Source organism: Notothenia rossii (genome assembly GCF_949606895.1).
Source record: "Notothenia rossii genome assembly, chromosome: 11".
Taxonomy (NCBI): Eukaryota; Metazoa; Chordata; class Actinopteri; order Perciformes; family Nototheniidae; genus Notothenia; species Notothenia rossii.
The window spans coordinates 59981064-60005829 of NC_136910.1; the positions used below are offsets into that span (position 1 = coordinate 59981064).

General features: G+C 46.4%; 2 protein-coding genes across 9 annotated transcripts; one reads left to right on the plus strand and one right to left on the minus strand.

Annotated features, from left to right (window-relative positions):
- The first annotated feature begins 1482 nt into the window (after nt 1–1482).
- rnf224 (ring finger protein 224) lies at nt 1483–3726 on the plus strand. Its single transcript, XM_079659225.1, has 3 exons — nt 1483–1570; nt 1648–1896; nt 2297–3726. Exons 2-3 carry the CDS (start codon nt 1654–1656, stop codon nt 2606–2608), a joined length of 555 nt encoding a protein of 184 aa, XP_079515351.1. The 5' UTR covers nt 1483–1570; nt 1648–1653; the 3' UTR covers nt 2609–3726.
- Nucleotides 3310–20182, minus strand: pisd (phosphatidylserine decarboxylase). Of its 8 annotated transcripts, none has more exons than XM_079659217.1 (10): nt 19819–20182; nt 19356–19374; nt 19204–19247; nt 16202–16338; nt 11958–12092; nt 11778–11879; nt 11567–11690; nt 5273–5416; nt 4426–4586; nt 3310–4246 (listed from the first exon to the last, which is right to left on the minus strand). In XM_079659217.1, exons 1-10 carry the CDS (start codon nt 20165–20167, stop codon nt 3959–3961), a joined length of 1503 nt encoding a protein of 500 aa, XP_079515343.1. In that variant the 5' UTR covers nt 20168–20182; the 3' UTR covers nt 3310–3958. The 8 variants fall into 8 exon arrangements, with proteins under 8 accessions (XP_079515343.1, XP_079515344.1, XP_079515345.1 ...); XM_079659218.1 differs by lacking the exon at nt 19356–19374 and adding an exon at nt 18802–18861 and having other exon boundaries at nt 19819–19877; XM_079659219.1 differs by lacking the exon at nt 19819–20182 and adding an exon at nt 18802–18861 and having other exon boundaries at nt 19356–19405.
- Nucleotides 20183–24766: the final 4584 nt, after the last annotated feature.

The following is a 24766-nucleotide window of genomic DNA, read 5'->3' on the forward strand; positions in this document are numbered from 1 at the left end:
GTTCTGTGCTTCAGTAACTGCCGAGGTTTGCTGAAGAAAAGAGGGAGCAGATTTCCTCCTTCCTATTTATACCGGAAGGAGGCCCGAGGGCGGGGCCCACCTTGCGGGTGGGCGTGGACTACAAGTGTTTCAGTGCTGTGCGGGTGCGCAGGGGGATTACCCAATAGCGATAGCCTTAGAGGGCGAAGCCATATACGAAATAGAACGGAGCTAACAGCTAATATAAACAAAGCTAACAGCTAACATAACAGAGCTAACAGCTAACATAACAGAGCTAACAGCTAACATAACGGAGCTAACAGCTAATATAAACAAAGCTAACTGCTAACATAACAGAGCTAACAGCTAACATAACAGAGCTAACAGCTAACATAACGGAGCTAACAGCTAATATAATAAAGCTAACAGCTAACATAACGGAGCTAACAGCTAATATAAACAAAGCTAACTGCTAACATAACGGAGCTAACAGCTAATATAAACAAAGCTAATAGCTAATATAAACAAAGCTAACAGCTAACATAACAGAGCTAACAGCTAATATAAACAAAGCTAACAGCTAACATAACAGAGCTAACAGCTAATATAATAAAGCTAACAGCTAACATAACGGAGCTAACAGCTAATATAACAAAGCTAACAGCTAACATAACAAAGCTAACAGCTAATATAAACAAAGCTAACAGCTAACATAACAGAGCTAACAGCTAATATAATAAAGCTAACAGCTAACATAACGGAGCTAACAGCTAATATAAACAAAGCTAACTGCTAACATAACGGAGCTAACAGCTAATATAAACAAAGCTAATAGCTAATATAACAAAGCTAACAGCTAACATAACAGAGCTAACAGCTAATATAAAAAAAGCTAACAGCTAACATAACGGAAGTAACAGCTAATATAAACAAAGCTAACAGCTAATATAAACAAAGCTAACAGCTAACATAACGGAGCTAATAGCTAATATAAACAAAGCTAACAGCTAATATAACGGAGCTAACAGCTAATATAACGGAGCTAACAGCTAATATAAACAAAGCTAACAGCTAATATAACGGAGCTAACAGCTAATATAAACAAAGCTAACAGCTAATATAACGGAGCTAACAGCTAACATAACGGAGCTAATAGCTAATATAAACAAAGCTAACAGCTAATATAAACAAAGCTAACAGCTAATATAACGGAGCTAACAGCTAATATAAACAAAGCTAACAGCTAATATAAACAGAGCTAACAGCTAATATAACGGAGCTAACAGCTAATATAACGGAGCTAACAGCTAATATAAACAAAGCTAACAGCTAATATAAACAGAGCTAACAGCTAATATAACGGAGCTAACAGCTAACATAACGGAGCTAATAGCTAATATAAACAAAGCTAACAGCTAATATAACGGAGCTAACAGCTAATATAAACAAAGCTAACAGCTAATATAAACAGAGCTAACAGCTAATATAAACAAAGTTAACTATATCAAACATCAACGTCTCATTGGACAACCCGTACAGTGAGGTCACCATCCCCCGCGCTAAGCTCCGCCCCTCTGAGGACGGCTCCACGGTGATAGCCGTTATATATTATATTGAACATAAAAATAAAAATGGTTTTCTTAAAAATGTTTTACTTTTGTCTGTCAGAGCAACATGTCGGACGTCAGAGAAAAAAGCGCAGAAGAAGAAGAGGAGGAAGAGGAGGTCACATGTGAGCCCCTCCCCCCCCCACCCTCCTCTGTTGCCATGGAGACGATGATGAGGAGGCAGGACCTGGTGTGCATCATCTGCTTCGGCAGCTATGACCTCACAACGCGGTTACCACGGCGACTGCACTGCGGACACGCCTTCTGCCAGGCGTGCCTCAGAAGGCTGGACACCGTCATCAACGAGCAGGTGGGTGCCAATTAACCAATTAATAAACACATGAATACATCAATCAACCAATCAGCATCAGCTGAGGCCTGTACTACGAAGCAGGATGTTCTCTTAGCGGCTAACTTTTGTGAAAACTCTGGATTTCCGTTCCTACGAAGCTGGTTCTCTTTTTAGCGGGCTAGATCTCCATGGTAACTGATGCTGAGCGGCTAACCTGACCCGGAGCAGGTTAGGTTGCAGGCTAAGAGCTCAACTCAGTGAAAGCACTGCCTGCTAAAAAGAGAACCAGCTTCGTAGGACCGGAAACCCAGAGTTTTCCCTGAAGTTAGCCGCTAAGAGAACATCCTGCTTCGTAGTACAGGCCTCTGGCCTCTGTCCAGGTGAGGATTGTTGTTGTGATGTGTTTACCTGTCTCCAGGTGTGGATCCCGTGCCCTCAGTGCAGGCAGAACACCCCTCGGCCCCGGGGGGGGGCAGCAGGTCTGGACCTGGACCTGGTCTCCTTCCTGGGGGTGAAGCAGCAGCCGGTCCCCCCCACGGTGCCCCCCCCCCCGCAAGCGGCCCCCCCGCTGGGCTCTCTGAGGGACAGGAAGCCCTGGAAGGAGTTCCCCCCCGAGGACAGCTGGGCTCACGGAGGACTGGCCGAGCCACGCTTCCATCGCTACGGCAACTGCTGCCCGCCGCCCTCCTATTGGCTGTGCTGCTGGTTCTGCTGCCGGGGGCGGGGCTAGGGCCAGCCGATGAGAGAGAGGCTCGGCTGAGTTTTAATAAACAGTTACGGGCCGTCCACACAGCGGCGTGCGTTGAAGCTTCAACGCTTCTGCCCGTTCACTTTGAATGGGGTGACGTCACGCTTCGCCGAACTGCATTGTGGGAGCGTTGCTCGCTGCAAAAGTTGAGCAATACTCAACTTTTGAAGCTTCGACAGAAGCGTCAGCCAATTGAATCATATGCCAGTACAAGCTCTAGCCAATCAAACCGCGTTCTTGTGTGTCTGGGGCGGGAGATTCATGTGATTGATTGTTGGTCGAGTTTCAGACACGCCCACCTGCAAACTTCAACGCACGCTGCTGTGTGGACGGCCCATTAGGATTCGTTTAGAAATAAAGCAACAGATGAGTTCAACGGGTTCAGACGCCTGCAGGTTACCGTCTTTAACCTCTAAAAGATAAGAAGTATTATAAGCGTTTATATTTTCACTCTGATATTTCTTAGACTCTCTCTAGGTCGTCCTCAGACGAGCCCTCCATCGTCGCTTCCAGTTATCCCGGTTCTCCATACATCTGGCCAGTTCATTAGTACTTTGTGCTCCTGCGTCATTCTTGAGTACGTCCACATATGTTTGTGCGGGACGTAGCAATATTGCTACTTCAGTACTGTATCTATATAATATATCACGTGGTTTGTATTGTGAGTGAAATAAAGACAGAGCTGCTGTGAAAGAAATATTTATTAATAATTACATATTTTACAAAAGTAAAGAAATTGAACGGTTAGCATCTTCTTCTGTTGTTGAGAACAATAAAGTTGTAACATTCAAACTGTGGACGGAGAAACTTGTTATAATGTGACCGTTAGTTTAACAGTTTATAATGTGTTTGATATGTTTACAGTTTATAATGTGTTTGTTAAATCTGATGTGTGGTTTTAGAGATTAAACGAACACGTGTTGAGTCTCTGGACGAACAACAAGGAGACAGAACAGAAAAACATAAAAGTAACACTTTTGGCATTTCCCCTTCAGGAGGCACAACGCATTCTGGGAGTTTGAGTCCGCTTTATTTCCCCAGCAGCATCTTATTTTGAAGAGAATACATAATGCTTTGAAATAATCTATAAAATCTTTCTTTCATCGTTCAAAATCAGGCCCCTCCCTCTGAGTCTGCAGCTCGGCCAATCAGAGGCCGCCGAGCTGTCCAATCAGAGGCCGCCGAGCCGTCGAATCAGAGGCCATTTAGCCATCTAATCAGAGGCCCTCTATTCGTCTAATCAGAGGCCCTCTATTCGTCCGATCAGAGGCCATCTAGTCGTCCAATCAGAGGCCATTGAGTTTTCCAATCAGAGGCTGCCGAGCCGTCCAATCAGAGGCTGCCGAGCCCCTCCCCCACCCTGATTCTCTGGCCCGGCTGGAGGTCGAAGCTGAAGTCTTTGGGTGCCTCGAACAGCAGCACGATGGTAGAGCCGAGGTTAAACTCCCCCACTGCCGCCCCCCGCTGCAAGACCACGCCTTCCCCCGAGGCCACGCCCCCTCCCTCCACCGAGGACACGCCCCCTTCACCTGCCGCCTTCAGCACCTGGTCGTCAAGGGCAACATAGCTGCGGTCGTGGAAAGAGCCTTTACTGTAGCGGGGGGCGTTGGTCTGAAGATCCTGAGAACGAGAGGGAGACTGTTAATGAGGGACACTGTTAACGAGCTAGACTGTTAACGAGGGACATTGTTACCGAGGGACAGTGTTACCGAGGGAGACTGTTACCGAGGGACTCTATTTTATTAACAGGAAGTAAATACATCAAAATGAATTTCAGAATAAAGCAGAGTGCTCCTCACCTGGTCGAAGTAGACCCTGATGGAGCCCACATTGGTGGCCCCCACCGCCGTTAACGAGAAGAAGCCGTGCTGCCATTGGCCGCTCAGAGCCACGCGCTCGTTAAGACAGAAGAGCTCCTTAACGAGCCGAGCCACGCCCGGGTTCACGGACATCAGAGAGCCTAACGAGACAGACAGGTGGGACAGGTGAGACAGACAGGTTAGACAGACAGGTAAGACAGGTGGGACAGGAGAGGCAGACAGGTGAGACAGGAGAGACAGACAGGTGAGACAGACAGGTAAGACAGGTGGGACAGGTGAGACGACAGGTGAGACAGGAGAGACAGACAGGTGAGACAGACAGGTAAGACAGGTGGGACAGCTGAGACGACAGGTGAGACAGGAGAGACAGACAGGTGAGACAGACAGGTAAGACAGGTGGGACAGGTGAGACGACAGGTGAGACAGACAGGTAAGACAGGTGGGACAGGTGAGACAGACAGGTGGGACAGGAGAGATGGGTGAGACAGGAGAGAAAGACAGGTGAGACAGACAGGTAAGACAGGTGGGACAGCTGAGACGACAGGTGAGACAGGAGAGACAGACAGGTGAGACAGACAGGTGAGACAGGAGAGAAAGACAGGTGAGACAGACAGGTAAGACAGGTGGGACAGCTGAGACGACAGGTGAGACAGGAGAGACAGACAGGTGAGACAGACAGGTAAGACAGGTGGGACAGGTGAGACAGACAGGTGGGACAGGAGAGATGGGTGAGGCAGGAGAGAAAGACAGGAGAGACAGACAGGTGAGACAGGTGAGACGGATAGGTGAGACAGGGTCGGAGTTAGGAACAGGAAGTGGTTCTCACCTGGGAAGTGGCGCCTCAGCTCCACCCTCCAGTCTGTAGGTGAGTGGAAGCAGTGATAGTCACCTGGAGCCAGGTAGACCACCACGTGGAACAGCTCGTTCTGAGGAGAGGACAGCAGCAGGTCCTGGAAGGACCGGGACGCGTCTGTGGAGAGACAGGGACCGTTAGGACCAGAACCATCAGGAACAGAACCATCAGGACAAGACCCATTAGGACCTGAACCAGAAACATCAGGATCTGAACCATCAGGACCAGAACCATCAGGACCAGAACCATCAGGACCAGAATCAGAAACATCAGGACCAGAACCATCAGAACCATCAGGACCAGAACTAGAACCATCAGAACCAGAACCATCAGGACCAGAACCATCAGAACCATCAGGACCAGAACTAGAACCATCAGGACCAGAACTAGAACCATCAGAACCAGAACCATCAGGACCAGAACCAGAACCATCAAGATTAGAACCATCAGAACCAGAACCATCAGGACCAGAACCAGAAACATCAGAACCAGAACCCAGGGTTCTTACACCTTTTCCAAACTCAAATTCAAGCACTTTTCAAGCTTTTCAAGCTTTTCAAGCTTTTCAAGCTTTTCAAGCAGCGTACAGCTGTTGTAAATTACATATTTATATGCACATACTTATACTCAAATGATTATTTCCCTACCTCAAATGAAATCCGATGTTCTTTATGCTATAAACAACCAACTGTGTGTTTCGTAATAGCATTCTACATAAGGATGAAACATTAAAGAAAAGAAAACAAAGTTTAATATTGTAAAATGAGTGACCCATATCATATATAGTAGACTGGGCCTCCCATATAACCTGGCTGAGCCAATAGAAAACAATCAGCCAACTAACTTTTCAATAAATTCTTTATTAACATTTTTAACATGTTTGAGGTCCTTTTAGGGTGGCAGTAAACATACGGCTCTCCAAGGTTAGGACAAAACCATTGAAACACAAAGCTGATATAAAAAGAAGCGTGTGCAGAGATCCTCTTTCTGTGTAAGGGTTTTGGAGGTTTCCAGGGAATTCTTTTCAGAATATGAAACTTTTATCGCCAAAATCTCCCGATAAATACATGTTTGAAGCTTGTAAAGGGAAGATGACAGCTCTCCCTCGCACTAATGCTTTTACGTAGCGATGCTCCCCCCTCCCTCCCGTTGACATTATGAATGTATGGCGTATAGTATCCATAGATAACACGGCAGGGTCCGTTACAGTTTGTTTTCATCTGATTTCAAATAAACAAAGTCTTGGCTTTCAGAATATTAAACTTGTTTCGGCAAATTCAGATGATAAATACAACTTTGAAGCTTCGGCATAATTACAAGCGGAGAACGGAGTAACTTAACGTCACAGCAGGCAGAACAACAGCCGGTGTTTCTCGTGAGTGTTTTCCCCGGGAAACTAACACAATACACACAAACGCAAAAATACACAAACACACACACACACTCGCGAGCTTCCCCCAGACCAGTAATACAAACGAAAATATGTTTCCTCCGTTAGAAAGCTAGGAATATCCTCTTTCCAACAGTGTATAACTCAAAATGTGTCTTCGGGTCAATGTGACTCATTTCGATGGAGAAAGTTTAGGCACGAAAAATACTACCAGTAGAAATACATTGCTTTTATGTGCTTCATCCTCTGAAAACCACAGGATGGCGACTGTCGCACATACTGACATAGGTACGCTCCTTTTTATTATTGTCACCTGCATAAGCAATTATCCCACATCGAGTTCGCTAACGTTACTAGCTTAAACAAACGTAACATGCAACGTTAGCCTAATCCAAAATGCTCTACTACGGCTTACCTTTCATATGGCTCGTCAGCGCAGACTCTCCCATCGCGAATAATTGAAATTCTTTGTGGCAAACTTTGCAGAAGGCGAATCGTTGGGTTGATCCTCGTTTTAGCCACAGCTTGTATTTCTTTTCGGATAGCCAACGCTCGTTAAAACAGCAACCTCCTGGCATACTGTCATTCTCTATTATTTTTATTTTTTTATTTAACCTTTATTTAACCAGATAAAAAGCATTGAGATAAAATCTCATTTACAATGCTGACCTGGCCAAGAAGGCAGCAACGTTACACATAACACAAACATATAAAATACAGAGAACATAACTAAGAAAACAAAAGACGAAAAAAAGCAGTTACTACAGTATGCACATTAGGACAGTAAGAAAGGCACTACTTATTACTGCAAGAGCAGCTGGTGGTAAGGACTTCTGACAACTTCAATTTAAAACAGGCTATAGAAACAAGTGCCGTCAGTTTGAGGCGTGATTGAAGGTCATTCCAAGACCAAGGACCATAATAAAAGAGACTCCTTTTTCCAGCCTCAGTCCGCACGGCAGGAACCTGGACCCGTATCAAGGCTCTGGATCTGAGGTTGTAAAAGTCACAAACTGGAGCAGATCTGGCTCATATGTAGAGTGGAAGATTTCCTAAAATGGCTTTATACATTAATAAAAACCAGTGCTGCATCCTACGCATAGTGAGTGAGGACCATCCAGTTAGGCTATACAGTGTGCAATGATGAGTCCTATAGGGTGCATTTGATATATAACGCAGTGCAGCATGGTAGAGTGGGTCAAGTTTGGCCAAGACAGTGGGACAGGCAAATCTATAGATGGTGTCACCGTAGTCCATCTGGGACAGGAATAAGCCAGAGACCAACCTTTTACGGGATGAAGTTGAAAAACAACATTTAAGTCTGTAAAGGAAGCCAAGACTGAATTTCAATTTCTTTGTTAGAACTTCAATATGGTGTTTGAAGTTCAGATTACTGTCCAACCAAAAGCCCAGATATTTGTAGATATCAACAAACTCAACAGAGACGCCATCAAGGGTGTCAATGGAGAGGCAAGAGGACGCTGACTTGGGACCAAAAAGCATTGCTTTGGTTTTCTTACTGTTCAAAAGCAGTTTGGAATCAAGAAGTGCATGCTGCAGCGTGATGACATCAGATTTTAAATTGGAAACGGCCATGTCCAGAGAAGGAGCACATGAATATACAATAGTGTCATCAGCATACATATGATAGGTAGAAAATTGCATCTGATTACAAATATTGTTTACATATAATAAAAAGAGCAAAGGCCCCAAAATAGAGCCCTGTGGAACGCCCTTCTCCAAGGTGACAGGGTCAGAGACAGTGCTACCCAACCTGACGCATTGAGTACGGTCGGTTAGATAACTCTGAAACCAACAAATGGCGTTATGACCGAAACGAGACACCAACATAACATTAGACAGAATGTGGTGATCTACAGAGTCAGATGCTTTGGCTAGGTCAATAAACAACACAAACAGATGTTTATCCAAAGCAGCCTTGATATCATCTAAGACTTTCAGACTGGCAGTCACAGTACTGTGCTTTGATCTGAATCCAGATTGCATAGGGTTAAGGATGTTGTGTGAATTTAAAAAAAGTTTTAGCTGAGTAGAAACTAGGGACTCAAGAATCTTTGATAACACAGAAAGATTTGAGATAGGACGATAGTTATTTAACTCAGTGGGATCACCAGCTTTCAAGAGGGGCGATACCAGAGCTTGCTTCCACAGAGCTGGCAGTGTGTGAGTGGACAGGGAGAGATTAAAAATATCAGTTACTGGTTGTGCTATAATCTGAGCTGCAATTTTTAAAAAGAATGGGTCGAGGCCGTCAGGCCCGGCAGACTTTTTAGGATCAATTGAGTGCAAACCCTGTAAGACTTCAGAGACCGAGAAATAAGCAAAATCAAAAACAGGGGAGCTCATCTCTTGACTAGGGCTGTGAGTACGACCATTTAGAGAGTCATGACTTTGCTCATCAAAAATGTGACCAGCCTTTTTGAAGTGAGCATTGAAAGCATTAGACATACCATCTGAATCTGAAATAAAATAATCACTGACCTTCAGTTTTTGTGGGAAACTAGAAACCTTCTTGTTCTGAACTTAGAATGGTCATTAAAACAATCAGTGGTTAAGCTCAGATAGTAATCAGTTTTAGCTTTTTTAATAAGGGCTGAACATTTATTTCTGAGGACACGAAAAATAAGCCAGTCATCACTAGTGTTAGACTTTCTAGCTAAAGACCATCGCTTATTTCGATCATGAATTAGATCAGATAGTTCTCTAGTAAACCATGGAGTGTTCCTATTCTTGACTCTGAATTTTCTAAGGGGGGCATGTCTATTAATAATCGATAAAAAGTGATCAATAAAAAATTGGACGGCAACATCGACAGATGGAATTAACGCTATGAAGTGCCATTTAACCTCCGCCAGATCGTGTAGGAAAGCCTGCTCAGAGAAGTGTTTGAAGCAGCGCCTGAGGACAATAAGGCCCTTGGCTTTGGGCAACTTAGTGCTCCTAACGCAAGCAATAGTGCAATGGTCACTGATATCATTAGGAAAAACACCAACAGACACAAACTTATGAGCTGCATTTGTTAGAATGACATCTATAAGGGTATCGTTACTGGGTTAGGCAGGGTTTATTCTAGTGGGACTATCAATAAGCTGAGTTAAGTTCAAAGAATCACAAACCTGCTTAAACTGTGAAGATTTATCACTCAACCAGTCCCAATTTAAATCACCCATTAATATGATTTCAGAAGAAAACATAGACAACAATTCAGTAAGGCTAGTAGTTGCATCCATGATGGCCGATGGAGGCCTATAACAGCCAATAACAGTGAGAGGAGCATTTGCTATAGTTATTTGGACTGCTAGCAACTCAAATTGCCTTGGAATTGAAATAGAGTGAAGGACTGAGCACTGTAGTTTCTCAGCAGTGTATATTGTAACACCACCAGCTCTGCCCTTACAATCCGTTCTGAATACATTATATCCATCAATGTGAATAACAGTGTCAGTGACAGACGGTTTTAACCAGGTTTCAGAAACTACAACAATATCAGGTTTAGCAACTAAAAACCAGGTCTTGAAAACATCTAATTTGGGCACTAGGCTTCTAGCATTAACATGCAGAACACCCAATCCTTGCCTACAGCTAAACTCATTCGGAGTTGGCAAATGATGCAAGGAAGCAGAGAAACACTCAGGACCAGGGTTAATGTTAACGTTACCAGAGAGTAGTAGCAGTAACAATATTAACAGTCTGGAAGATGATTTTTTCACATGGGCTCTGGACGCGTCGCTCCTCGGGGGGGCGGGGCTGCTCCAATCCTTCGATATTAGCGAGTCCAGAGTAAATAGGGCAAACGGGAGAGCGCATTTCGTGCCATGAAACATCAGCTTTTGGTAAAAACTATCCGATGGAGTCAGCGCTCCAGAGGTTCCACCATCTGAAAGTCCGAAGTGAATAGAGATATTGCTGGGAGGCAACCCGTCAGTTTTGCCGACATGCGGTCTGACAATTAATCCCAGGAAGAAAGCGAACACAAGGGTAGCTTTAGGCAACATAGTGCCTTAACACACCCAATTCAGGATCCGCAGCTCAGGTGAATCCACAGCTCAGGTGCATCAGCCCCCGACAGCACGGCAGGACAGACAGCAATCCAGAGTCCGAAGGAGCGAAAGCTCAGGCAGAGAGCAAACAATCCAGTCACAGCGAGGCACCGGCACAAAACAGCCCAAAAACTCAAGCTTTTAAAACGTTTTTAAAAGCGCAGCAGACCAATTTAAAAACGGGTCTAAAAAGCTAAATAAAAATTATAAAATGTCAGTATGCACAAGAAGAACGAGGATGAGACAAACACTAACAGAGACAGAAAACAAATCAACGTGCTGTCATCTTGGGAGGCGTCACCTCAAGCCTTCTCTCATTCTCTCATTAGAATGCCCAGGTCACACAAAATAAAACACTTGCAGGTCGCGAGCAGCGCGGGAAGGCCGGAGCGGAGCTGTTTTATGTAGAAGCGAAGCAACTAAGCTCGCTCCGACTTCTTTAAGTTCTTTTAATCTAAAAAGCGAACTATTCAGTCAGACAGCAATTTATTGTAAAAGTAAAGCATTTACAATTTCAAGCACTTTATCTCAAATCCAAGCACCATTCCCAAAATTCAAGCACTTTTCAAGTCATGAAAACACCTCGTAAAAATTCAAGCATTTTCAAGGATTTCAAGCACCCGTACGAACCCTGAGAACCATCAGGACCAGAACCATCAGGACCAGAATCAGAACCATCAGGACCAGAACCAGAACCATCAGGACCAGAACCATCAGGACCAGAACCAGAACCATTAGGACCAGAACCAGAAGGACCAGAATCAGGACCACAGGTGAGTAACGCACAGGTGAGTAACCAGCTGGGGAACAGCTCACCTTGGCTCCGCCCTCTCTGAGGACCCAGGAAGTGCTCCAGGCTGTAGGTCACTCCCTTCACCTGCTCAACCTGAGAGTTCTGCACTCGACCAAAGTGAAGAATCCTGCCGTCAGCCGGAGAAATCTGAGGAAGAGGAGCAGACAGGAAGTGGTGAGGAAGAGGAGCAGACAGGAAGTGGTGAGGAAGAGGATGAAGATGAGGAAGAGTTACCAGGCAGGAGGAGGCGCAGAGAGGTCTGACTGCAGGTTTGAGTTGTCGTCTGAAGAACTCTCCCAGGTTTCTGTAGTGATGAAGATCCTCCACTGCTGCCTCCTGACGGAACAATACAGTTAGCAAGCTAATGCTAAAGCTAATGATGCTAAAGCTAATGATGCTAAAGCTATGGTATACCTGCATGTTGACCCCGAAGGTCCAGATGTACAGAGAGTAGACGGGCTTCCTCAGCCAGGTGGGCAGCTCCACGCCGTTCAGACGGCCCCAGGCTCTGGAGAGGAGGCGGGTCGGGAAGGAGTGGTACAGCGCCACCTGCAGGACAAACAGGGGAGTGACATCATCTGGAGTTTATCTGATGATGATGATGATGATGATGTTACTCAGGACAAACAGGTGGGTATCATCATACAGATGATGGTACACATGGAGCTGCTGTGATGCAAGTCAAATGTCAGACTTGATCTGACCATTAAAGTATTACCGTATCATCTGAAGTCATGTTTATCTGACGATAGAATCACAAAAGAGGAAGGGACTCATAATTCCTATTTTTCACAGTTAGCGTCCCTCTCCACTTTGTGTGAAGAAGCAAAGATACCTCAACATGACTCAGCACTTTCTACAGACACTGTGATGACTCAGCAGATCTCAGTACCAGGGTAAGACAACAAACCAGAAAACAAAACAGGAGAAGAAGAAAGGAGGACGGTCGTTTCTGCCCCTCTCCTTTCCCTTCGTCCAATCAGAAGCCAAAAGCTCTTACCCGCTTGGCCAGTGGCCGCAGAGCTCTGACTGACAGGAAGTAGCAGAGGAAGGCGATTGGCCGACGGCGCCAAGGGGCGGAGCGAGAAACACGACCACTGAGCGCGCTCAGGCGGTGCCGGAGAGCCAATCGAGGCATCAGGAGCCTGATCATGGTAATAAGATATAATCATGAGATGGTCATGTGATGGTCATGGGATGGTCGTGAGATGGTCGTGAGATGGTCATAGGATGGTCATGGGATGGTCATGGGATGGTCAGGAGATGGTCGTGAGATGGTCATGTGATGGTCATGAGTTGGTCATGGGATGGTCATGAGATGGTCATGAGATGGTCATTGGATGGTTGTGAGATGGTCATGGGATGGTCAGGAGATGGTCGTGAGATGGTCATGTGATGGTCATGAGTTGGTCATGGGATGGTCAGGAGATGGTCGTGAGATGGTCATGTGATGGTCATGAGTTGGTCATGGGATGGTCATGGGATGGTCGTGTGATGGTCATGTGATGGTCATGAAATGGTCAAGAGTTGGTCATGTGATGGTCATGGGATGGTCATGAGATGGTCATGAGATGGTCATGAGATGGTAATGAGATGGTCGTGAGATGGTCATGGGATGGTCATGAGATGGTCATGGGATGGTAATGAGATGGTCGTGAGATGGTCATGGGATGGTCATGAGATGGTCATGTGATGGTCATTAGTTGGTCATGTGATGGTCATGAGTTGGTCATGGGATGGTAATGAGATGGTCATGGGATAGTCATGAGATGGTCATGGGATGGTCATGGGATGGTCGTGTGATGTTCGTGTGATGGTCATGAGATGGTCACGAGTTGGTAACGTGATGGTCATGTGGTGGTCATGAGATGGTCACAAGTTGGTAATGTGATGGTCATGTGATGGTCACAAGTTGGTCATGTGATGTTCACGAGATGGTCACGAGTTGGTCATGTGATGGTCACGAGTTGGTCATGTGATGGTCACGAGATGGTAACGTGATGGTCACGTGATGGTCAAGAGTTGGTCACGTGATGGTCATGTGATGGTCATGAGTTGGTCATGGGATGGTCATGGGATGGTCGTGAGTTGGTCATGTGATGGTCACGAGTTGGTCACGAGTTGGTCCTGAGTTGGTCAAAAGTTGGTCATGAGATGGTCACAAGTTGGTAATGTGATGGTCATGGGATGGTCGTGAGTTGGTCATGTGATGGTCACGAGTTGGTCAAAAGTTGGTCATGAGTTGGTCAAAAGTTGGTCATGAGTTGGTCCTGAGTTGGTCATGAGATGATCACAAGTTGGTCACGAGTTGGTCCTGAGTTGGTTCTGAGATGGTCATGAGATGGTCATGTGATGGTCACGAGTTGGTCACGAGTTGGTTCTGAGATGGTCATGAGATGGTCATGTGATGGTCACGAGTTGGTCACGAGTTGGTCCTGAGTTGGTCACGAGTTGGTCACGAGTTGTTCACGAGTTGGTCCTGAGTTGGTCACGAGTTGGTCACGAGTTGGTCACGAGTTGTTCACGAGTTGGTCCTGAGTTGTTCATGAGTTGGTCATGAGTTGGTCCTGAGTTGGTCACGAGTTGTTCCTGAGTTGGTCATGAGTTGGTCATGAGTTGGTCCTGAGTTGGTCATGAGTTGGTCCTGAGTTGGTCATGAGATGGTCATAAGATGGTCACGAGTTGGTCCCGAGTTGGTCACGAGTTGGTCACGAGATGGTCACGAGTTGGTCACGAGTTGGTCATGAGATGGTCATGAGTTGGTCATGAGATGGTCATGAGATGGTCATGAGATGGTCATGAGTTGGTCATGAGATGGTCATGAGATGGTCATGAGTTGGTCATGAGATGGTCATGAGATGGTCATGAGATGGTCACGAGTTGGTCATGAGATGGTCATGAGTTGGTCATGAGTTGGTCATGAGATGGTCATGAGATGGTCATGAGTTGGTCATGAGATGGTCATGAGATGGTCATGAGATGGTCATGAGTTGGTCATGAGATGGTCATGAGTTGGTCATGAGATGGTCATGAGTTGGTCATGAGTTGGTCATGAGATGGTCATGAGATGGTCATGAGATGGTCATGAGATGGTCATGAGTTGGTCATGAGATGGTCATGAGATGGTCATGAGTTGGTCATGAGATGGTCATGAGTTGGTCATGAGTTGGTCATGAGATGGTCATGAGATGGTCATGAGATGGTCATGAGTTGGTCATGAGATGGTCATGAGATGGTCATGAGATATTATAAAATAATGTTTGTTGTTGTTGTAATACTGCTGCTGGCCACCGGATGCACTATCCCCCGTTACACTACAACAACAACTGTTAACTTACATTAACTAAAGGAGAGACGGTAACAAAACTGCTAACATTAATACATCAACATCAACAACAACAACAACAACATCAGTGGGCTTTTGTTTCTGTGAGAAGAATCTTTAAATCATCAGTATTAATTAAATTATAGTTATTATATATAATATTACACCTCTGATCCAGTGACTGATGAACTAACTGTTTCCAGGGAGGATCAACAGGTGTGTGTCTGAGCTACGCGGGTCAGCAGGTTATCACCGGATCAACTGTGAAGAGGCTATTGAGCTAAACTAGGCTAAGGCTAAAATAGCTGACCTGTTAAATACACACACACACACACACACACACACACACACACACACACACACACACACACACACACACACACACACACACACACACACACACACACACACACACACACACACACACACACACACACACACACACACACACACACACACACACACACACACACACACACACACACACACACACACACACACACAGTAATCCCCTGTCAGCTATGTGTCGGCTCAGTGTGCTTTCTTTAATTACAGCTGGTTGTTCATTATGATAAAAGTGTTAGTGATTGCTCTCAGAGTTATGCTAAGCTAACCTCTCTATTCATGAATGAATATGATGAATTATTAATCCTGTCCCACCTGCGTCGGGCAGTGTTCCTGGCCCTCGCCCCCCGTCCTGTGTTTCTCTCTCTCTCCCCCCCCCGCCTCACCCTCCGCAGGATGTCCCGCCCGCCCCCTCCGTCCGGACGCCTTGGGGGAGACTTCACCATGAAGCCCAGAGAAACACGCTGACAGAAATATCACCAGAGAAGTAGAACCGCGCTGCACTGGTGTACAGAGAAGAAGATAACCCCGCCCCCCTTAAAGAGACAGCGTCCCTTTAGATATTTAAAGAGGCACATCCTCCTCTACCTTAAATTATAAAACATGCAACTTTCATGTTTTCACAAAATATTTTTAATCTCTCGTTTTTTTTATATTAAACTGAAATTAGAAAATAATAATTAAACTAAGAAAACATTTGATGTGTTTTTGACCAATCAGATCATGTCCTCCATCAGGACCAATCAGGAGATAAGATCAATGGGCACAGGGGCTGACATCATTCTCAGTGACACAATCAGAGACTGAGAGCAGAACACATTGCACTTCCTGGGCCGTCACAATAAGAGCTCGTCGGTGCAAAGCTTTTATTGTGAAAGTAATGAACTTCCTGTAGCTGATTCACTCAACAGACTGTTAGACTTCCCATTGGCCCTGCGCTGATAAACACATAGTGATGTCATCAGGTCAGCTGTTACTCAGATCCTACCTGAGTGGGGGTGGCTGTACGGGGCGGGGCTCCCTCCTCCGGTTGGCCCCTCCCCTTGTAGTGCTGGTAACCAAGGTAACCCCCCCCTGTCACCAGGAGAAGGGGGAGGGTCCGGGGGCGGGGCAGGAAGCTGCGACCTGCAGAGAGAGACAGCTGATTGGTCCTCTGACTTCCTGTCACTCTGATGTCACACACACACACACACACACACACACACACACACACACACACACACACACACACACACACACACACACACACACACACACACACACACACACACACACACACACACACACACACACACACACACACACACACACGTCACACAGGTCACACACGCACACACACACACACACACACACACACACACACACACACACACACACAGGTCACACACACACACCCACACACACACACACACACACACACACATACACATACACACACACGTTATTGTTAGTGTTGCTGTTAGTGTTGTTCTTAGTGTTGTTGTTAGTGTTGTTGTTAGTGTTGCTGTTAGTGTTGCTGTTAGTGTTATTGTTAGTGTTGTTGTTAGTGTTGTTGTTAGTGTTGCTGTTAGTGTTGCTGTTAGTGTTGCTGTTAGTGTTGTTGTTAGTGTTGCTGTTAGTGTTGCTGTTAGTGTTGCTGTTAGTGTTATTGTTAGTGTTGTTGTTAGTGTTGCTGTTAGTGTTGCTGTTAGTGTTGTTGTTAGTGTTGCTGTTAGTGTTGCTGTTAGTGTTGTTGTTAGTGTTGCTGTTAGTGTTGCTGTTAGTGTTGCTGTTAGTGTTGTTGTTAGTGTTGCTGTTAGTGTTGTTGTTAGTGTTGTTGTTAGTGTTGCTGTTAGTGTTGTTGTTAGTGTTGCTGTTAGTGTTGTTGTTAGTGTTGCTGTTAGTGTTGCTGTTAGTGTTGTTGTTAGTGTTGCTGTTAGTGTTGTTGTTAGTGTTGCTGTTAGTGTTGTTGTTAGTGTTGCTGTTAGTGTTGCTGTTAGTGTTGTTGTTAGTGTTGTTGTTAGTGTTGCTGTTAGTGTTGTTGTTAGTGTTGCTGTTAGTGTTGTTGTTAGTGTTGCTGTTAGTGTTGCTGTTAGTGTTGTTGTTAGTGTTGCTGTTAGTGTTGCTGTTAGTGTTACTGTTAGTCTCAACAAAGGTTTAGTTCAGAGACTGTTGGGACGCCGCTAACTGTTAGCATGCGGCTTCAACACCACAGAGGTGTTTATTGAGTTATTAATAGATGTTATTAACATTTATTAAAGGTCACATGTCAGGCTTTTCCGGTTATTACCCGTCCCCTTGTGTGTTATGAAGGTTTTTCTGCATGTAAACGGTCTGCAGAGTCAAAACCCTCAAAGTACACCCTGTAGGGAGTAAAACTCTAAAACAGAAAATACCTCCCCAAAACGCCTCGTTGTTAAAACGTCATCATGACGTCATCATCCATTTGATTCTTCCGGGTACGTGCTTACGAAAACACGTACCCGGAACTAAATGGGCCAATCCGTGGAGCCGTTACGTTAAGCCCCCGCTGATTGGTCCAAATTGACCAATCCACACACACACTCAGTGCAGGCAGCCCTGCTGATCTCTCCTCCGTGCTGCAGGCTGATAACAGACAGTCTCTGCAGACCCATCCTCACAGCGTCTATCAACCTATCAACCTATAAACCTGTTTCTGACTCAATATCAAGCCACACTTATTGTTTTTATTTCGGCTGTGACTTTGTGTGTGTTCAGGGTGAGTTTGGCTGTGTTTGGCTGTGTATCGCTACACAAGGAAATCACGGAGGGGGGGGGGGAGGAGCTGCAGTGAGCCGCTTAGTGGAGAAAGTGAATACTGCTGAATACACATACTTTACAGAGATGCTGAGAAACCAATGTGAGTTTGGAAAATTGCACAGTATTTTTCTATTTTAGTAGAGCTCAACAATGGAATGATGATCAGTGGAAATGGCCATGACATGTGACCTTTAATATTTTATTGAGTTGTTATTAACAACTCAGCCCCCGGGAGCGCTAGCCGCTCAGCTAGCCGCTTCAGCTAGCCACTCAGCTGAGCCGCTCAGCTAGCCGCTCAGCTAGCCGCTTCAGCTAGCCGTTCAGCTGAGCGTTCAGGTAGCCGCTCAGCTGAGCGCTCAGCTAGCCGCTTCAGCTAGCCTCTCAGCTAGCCGCTCAGCTGAGCGCTCAGCTAGCCACTCAGCTAGCCGCTCAGCTGAGCGCTCAGCTAGCCGCTCAGCTGAGCGCTCAGCTAGCCACTCAGCTAGCCGCTCAGCTGAGCGCTCAGCTAGCCGCTCAGCTAGCTAGCTGCTTCAGCTAGCCGCTCAGCTAGCCGCTTCAGCTAGCCGCTTCAGCTAGCCGCTCAGCTAGTCGTGTCAGAAACAAAGAGTTATATTTGAGCTGTTCAAGATGCGGGCTAGCTACTAGCGTTAGCATGTTGGACGGCTTGTTGGAGTGTACATTACATTACATTGCATTTATGTGTAGCATGCTAACGTGCTAACGGCGGCTCCGTGGGACTCCTGGGGAGATGATGTAACCATGGACTACAGGAGGCAATTATTACAGTATTTCTGATGGTCAGAGATTCAGAATGAAAGCTTTATTTACAGATTTCCAACACATTGCAGACCATCTGAAAGACGCTCCTGCGCGGTCCGCTGGGGACGCCTTGGTTTACACATTAAGGAAGGAAGGACATCCGTTAACCTTTAGCACTGAGGACAGGTGTACACTGAGGACAGGTGTACCTTTATCACTTATTACAGGTGTACCTAACAACATGTTTATTATTGTCCTATACAGGTGCTTCCTGTCACCTGGCTAACACTCATTCTACAGCATTTAAAAATGTATTTCATCTCATGAGAGGAAGTACGGTGGAAGTGGTGAGGAAGTGGAGAGGAAGTAGGTCGGAAGTGGAGAGGAAGTAGGGAGGAAGTGAGGAGGAAGTGGAGAGCAAGTGGAGAGGAAGTGAGGAGGCGGGACAGGAAGTGAGGAGGTGGGACTCACCTGTGTTCAGCGCTCTCTGCTGACTGTAGCTCAGAGAAGAAACTCTATAAATAAATAAAATTGTTGTCAGGATCTTTAACACATATGAATTTATCTACATAAATATATTTCATTATTTAATAATAATGTTTTTATCATCAGGTGAGATTCACCTTGTCACGTGATGAACACCTGAAAAACCACACATGGTTAGTGTTACCTGGCGCAGATTACTCTCTAAAGACAAACAAAACCACTCAACATGTTTACTTGAGAGGGACCAGATGTTGTTGTTGTTGTTTATCTTTCTTGGCTGATTCTTACAGAAAACTAAAACCATATTATATTATATAGTTTATTGTTGTCGTCAAATAATAAATAAAAAGGCGTTACCTGAGCCGAAGCTTCATCACTCCGGCTCACACACCCAGCACCTGTGTGACGTCACATTAAACACACCTGTCTGACGTCACACGCAGTGAAACGTTATTTTGAGTCTGACGTCACAGGTAAATGCGTCACAGCGCCGTGACGCTCCGGACGCGTCACTGACTGATGCGGCGGGCGGTCGAACAACAAACACATTGAAATGTTTACAGTAAACAAGTTAAACAAAGTAAATAAAGGAATAAAAACCTGGAAGAGACTCCGCTGCACGCCCTCCGCAAGACCGCCGCCATGTTGTTTGTGGAAGTGACGTAGATACGTTGTACGTCACATTGAAGTGAGGGGGGGTTTTCCCTGAGTGCAGACTGGCAGGAAGAAACCTGCAGCGCACACACACACACACACACACACACACACACACACACACACACACACACACACACACACACAGACACACACGCACACGCACACACACACACACACACACACACACACACACACACAGTATACACACACAAACACGTCTTTTTACTTCATTATATATAGTATATGCAGGAATCCTGAAGTCAGATGTGAGACCTTTTAAGACCCTTGCCATACATTTTAAGACCTCATCGCCACACACCGGTTACCTTGGCGACACACTTTACCTCACATTGACTACAGTATTGATTGTCCTTCCTCCTTATCTTCCTACCATTTGGACGCAGACTTGCATTTCCACATAATGATGTTGTTTAACAACCGGCGTAAACGGACCTTCGCGTGCTATCAAGCAGTGAGCGCGCGATGTCCTGTTCAGATGACGTCAAACCCAACGGGATGCCATAAATAAACTACACAGAATCACACTACACACCTACGCAATGATTACATTCAGGCAGACTGTAGAACACAACCTCTTTGGACAATTTATATACTTATTGAAAACAAGCTACAAAATGTAATACCTTGGAAAATGCCGTTTAATACTTTTTAATACTTTTTAATAGCCCTCCTTTTTTTGCTAAATTGATTTATCAACTTTTAATACTTTTTAAGACCCCGCGGACACCCTGTTATAGTGTACTATAATCGATGCCATTGTAGTGCCGAGAGATAGGGAGTCAGAGGTGGTGCAAGGAAGGTGCAAAAAGGTACTTTATTTAACAGCTGTTGTCCGGTTGCAGTCCGGGAAGAAGAGGGTGAAGTCAGGAGGGCACACAACATACAGTATATAGTAAACACATAACATGTTGATTGATTGATTGATTGATTGATTGAAAAGTTTATTAACAGCTTGTATATTGGGTACAGTACAGTACAGCTCAAAACATACAATTGTTAAGGGGATGCAGACCAGAGAAAGACTTTCGTCTTCTTTACATCAGGGTCCCCCATTTCCAATTCATCATATCATTTAAGACATACAAGACATATTTGACATACAGATGGCTTAATGTCCGTGTGGGAACAATAGCCCCAACTGTATTGATGTTCCATGTATGAATTATGTCCCAGTGTATTACTAAGTGGTCACCACACAAGCCCCCCCAGAATTCAAACATGGCAAAAAAAAATCCTGACGACCGTGGAGGAAGCGCTACAGGGGCCGAGGAGGGCGGGGTCGCAGGTGAGGGCCGGGCCATGGAACGGGCCACGAAAGGGGGTCGCAGGAGAGGGTAGGGGCCCTAACGAGGGCGAGGGCACTCCCATCGGGGCGGGCCGGAACGGCCGTCGTAAGGGGGCCGCAGTAGGTGTCGTGGCGAACCCACCAGGAAAGAGTGCTGCCGGGCCGCAGGTGAAGGCACGGCGGCATGAAATCTCCAGAAGGACGGAGCAGACACCCCGGTAGGAAGGAGCGCAACCCGGCCGCAGGCAGACGCACAGCGGCGGCGGGCACAAAGTCCTAAGTAGGCGTTGAGGTATCCCCGGGAGGCAGGAGCAGTCTCCCCGGGAGGAAGGAGCCGTGGACAGATGAGAAGCCAGACAGGGTCCCGGAGCGCGCCACCCATGAGCCGATGGAGCATGGGCGACGTCCGGAACTGTCGAGGCGAGACGGGGCCCAGGAGTGCGCCACCCACGCGCCGATGAAAACGTGAGTGGCGTCTGGAACCGCCTTCGAGGTGATGGAAAAGGTGAGAGTGTCCACACGAGGTCAACCGGCTGGTCGAACCTCCTCTCCGGCACCAGAAAACATTGTTAAGTCAGATGTTAACAGAATTACGTCGACAGCCGTTAACAGCTAGCCGTTAGCCGTTAGCCGCTAGCTGGCAGCCATGGGTAGCTGCTAGCCGTCGTTAGCCCCACGTGGTTAGCCGTTAGTCGTCATCAGTAGCGCAGCCGGGACGTGCAGCCGCACGCCCCGAAGAAACAAGCCCACGAGGTAGCAATCGGGTTCCTGGTCGACCCAGCAGGTCGTGCATCATCCCCCCGTTGGTTGGAAAGCCGATGCGGGAACGGCGAGCAACGTCCCCAGCTCTTCAGCGGGGCGCGCACCGAGCCTCAGTCCGCATGCCGGTGGCAGCCACGGACGACTCCAAAAAATCCCCGGCATTTCGAGAAAGAAAGTTTAGTTCCTTTTGCCGTGTTCGGGTCCGTCCCGGAAACTTCTCGAGACTTGTCAGGGTCACCAGTGTAGTGCTGAGAGATAGGGAGTCAGAGGCGGTGCAAGGAAGGTGCAAAAAGGTACTTTATTTAAGAGCTGTTGTCCGGTTACAGTCCGGGAAGAAGAGAGTGGGGAGGGAGGACACACAACGTACAGTATATAGTAAACACCTAACATGTCCGTGTGGGAACAATAGCCCCAACTATAGTTCCATGTATGAATTATGTCCAAGTGTATTAATAGGTGGTCACCACACCATTTAATTTACATTGTAACACTCTTCTAACAGAGGAGAGGAGAGAGGAGGCTCTCTGGAGGAGCTCTAACCGAGGAGAGAGGAGAGTGTGTAGGTGTGTGTGTGGTACAGTGTGTAGGTGTGTGGGGTACAGTGTGTAGGTGTGTGTGTGTGTGGTACAGTGTGTAGGTGTGTGTGTGGTACAGTGTGTAGGTGTGTGTGGGGTACAGTGTGTAGGTGTGTGGGGTACAGTGTGTAGGTGTGTGGGGTACAGTGTGTAGGTGTGTGTGGTACAGTGTGTAGGTGTGTGTGGTACAGTGTGTAGGTGTGTGGGGTACAGTGTGTAGGTGTGTGTGGTACAGTGTGTAGATGCGGCGGACAGACGGGTCTCAGTTGGTTTGGTGTCCTCTGCTTACTTTTAATACTTGTAAATACAACTTTTGGCCCGTAATTTCATTTCCGCTTTGTAGTGGGGGGGTATATTCTCTGATTGTGTTATGGTATTATGAGTGCCAGCGAAGCTCCCCCCCAGATCTGGTGCCCTAGGCGACCGCTTATGTCGCCTATGCCAAAATTGGCACTGCATTAACCCTTACACACACAAACCTTTTTAAATTCAAGATTCAAAGGTGTTACGGTACGTCCACACAGCGGCTTTGGAAAAAGCTTGCCGGCGGGCGTGTCTGAAGCTCGACCAATCACATGAATCTCCCGCCCCTGACAGACAAGCAGCGGTTTGATCGGCTTGTACAGGCATATGATTTGATTGGCTGACGCTTCCACCGAAAGCTTCAGAAGATTCAAAAGTTGAACATTGCTCAACTTTTGAATCCAGAGATGCCTGGAAATCTCCGCTTTGCTTCCGAAAAAAGTTTGGCGAAAAGTGAGGCAAAGTGACGTCACCGCATTCAAAATGAATGGGCAGAAGCGTTGGAAGATTTTTTTAACGCTGCTGTGTAGACGGGCCGTTATCATCAGATGCTCAGCAGCTTCAGTGGAGAGATGGCATGACATTCTTCTGAGCTGAGCTCCTCCAACAAAGCAACATATATAATAAAATACAAATAAAAAATAGTCTATATACATGTAAATAGAATAGAAGAATTAGGGTTAGGGTTACCCTAAGAATTGGAGGATGAAACCCTCTTTAACGTTCTCACATGCAGAGCACACAGTGACATGTGTTCTCTGCTGTGAACCGTCCTAGCGGTCTAGGACCAGGAGTCTAGCACCAGGAGTCTAGAACCAGGAACCAGGAGTCTAGAACCAGGAACCAGGAGTCTAGCACCATGAGTCTAGAACCAGGAACCAGGAGTCTAGAACCAGGAACCAGGAGTCTAGCACCAGGAGTCTAGTACCAGGAGTCTAGAACCAGGAATCTATTACCAGGAGTCTAGTACCAGGAGCCTAGTACCAGGAACCAGGAGTCTAGAACCAGGAGTCTAGTACTATGAGCCTAGAACCAGGAGCCTAGTACCAGGAGTCTAGTACCAGGAACCAGGAGTCTAGCAACAGGAGTCTAGCACCAGGAGTCTAGTACCAGGAACCAGGAGTCTAGAACCAGGAGTCTAGCACCAGGAGTCTAGCACCAGGATCCTAGCACCAGGAATCTAGAACCAGGAGTCTAGAACCAGGAGTCTAACACCAGGAGTCTAGTACCAGGAGTCGAGAACCAGGAGTCTAGAACCAGGAGTCTAGTACCAGGAGTCTAGAACTAGGAGTCTAGTACCAGGAGTCTAGCACCAGGACTCTATAACCAGGAGTCTAGCACCAGGAGTCTAGAACTAGGAGTCAAGTACCAGGAGTCTAGTACCAGGAGTCTAGCACCAGGAGTCTAGTACCAGGAGTCTAGAACCAGGAGTCTAGAACCAGGAGTCTAGCTCCAGGAGTCTAGAACTAGGAGTCTAGTACCAGGAGTCTAGCACCAGGAGTCTAGCACCAGGAGTCTATAACCAGGAGTCTAGCACCAGGAGTCTAGAACTAGGAGTCTAGAACTAGGAGTCTAGTACCAGGAGTCTAGTACCAGGAGTCTAGCACTAGGAACCAGGAGTCTAGAACCAGGAGTCTAGAACTAGGAGTCTAGTACCAGGACTCTATAACCAGGAGTCTAGCACCAGGAGTCTAGAACTAGGAGTCAAGTACCAGGAGTCTAGTACCAGGAGTCTAGCACCAGGAGTCTAGTACCAGGAGTCTAGAACCAGGAGTCTAGAACCAGGAGTCTAGCTCCAGGAGTCTAGAACTAGGAGTCTAGTACCAGGAGTCTAGCACCAGGAGTCTAGCACCAGGAGTCTATAACCAGGAGTCTAGCACCAGGAGTCTAGAACTAGGAGTCTAGAACTAGGAGTCTAGTACCAGGAGTCTAGTACCAGGAGTCT

Coding starts and splice junctions, on each gene's coding strand:
- rnf224 (XM_079659225.1), top strand. CDS start 1,654: ATGTCGGACGTCAGAGAAAAAAGCGCAGAAGAAGAAGAGGAGGAAGAG. Junction 1,897..2,296: donor ACACCGTCATCAACGAGCAG/GTGGGTGCCAAT, acceptor ACCTGTCTCCAG/GTGTGGATCCCGTGCCCTCA.
- pisd (XM_079659217.1), bottom strand. CDS start 20,167: ATGGCAAGGGTCTTAAAAGGTCTCACATCTGACTTCAGGATTCCTGCA. Junction 12,093..16,201: donor GTACAGCCACCCCCACTCAG/GTAGGATCTGAG, acceptor TTTGTCCTGCAG/GTGGCGCTGTACCACTCCTT. Junction 5,417..11,566: donor TCAGAGAGGGCGGAGCCAAG/GTGAGCTGTTCC, acceptor GTCTCTCCACAG/ACGCGTCCCGGTCCTTCCAG.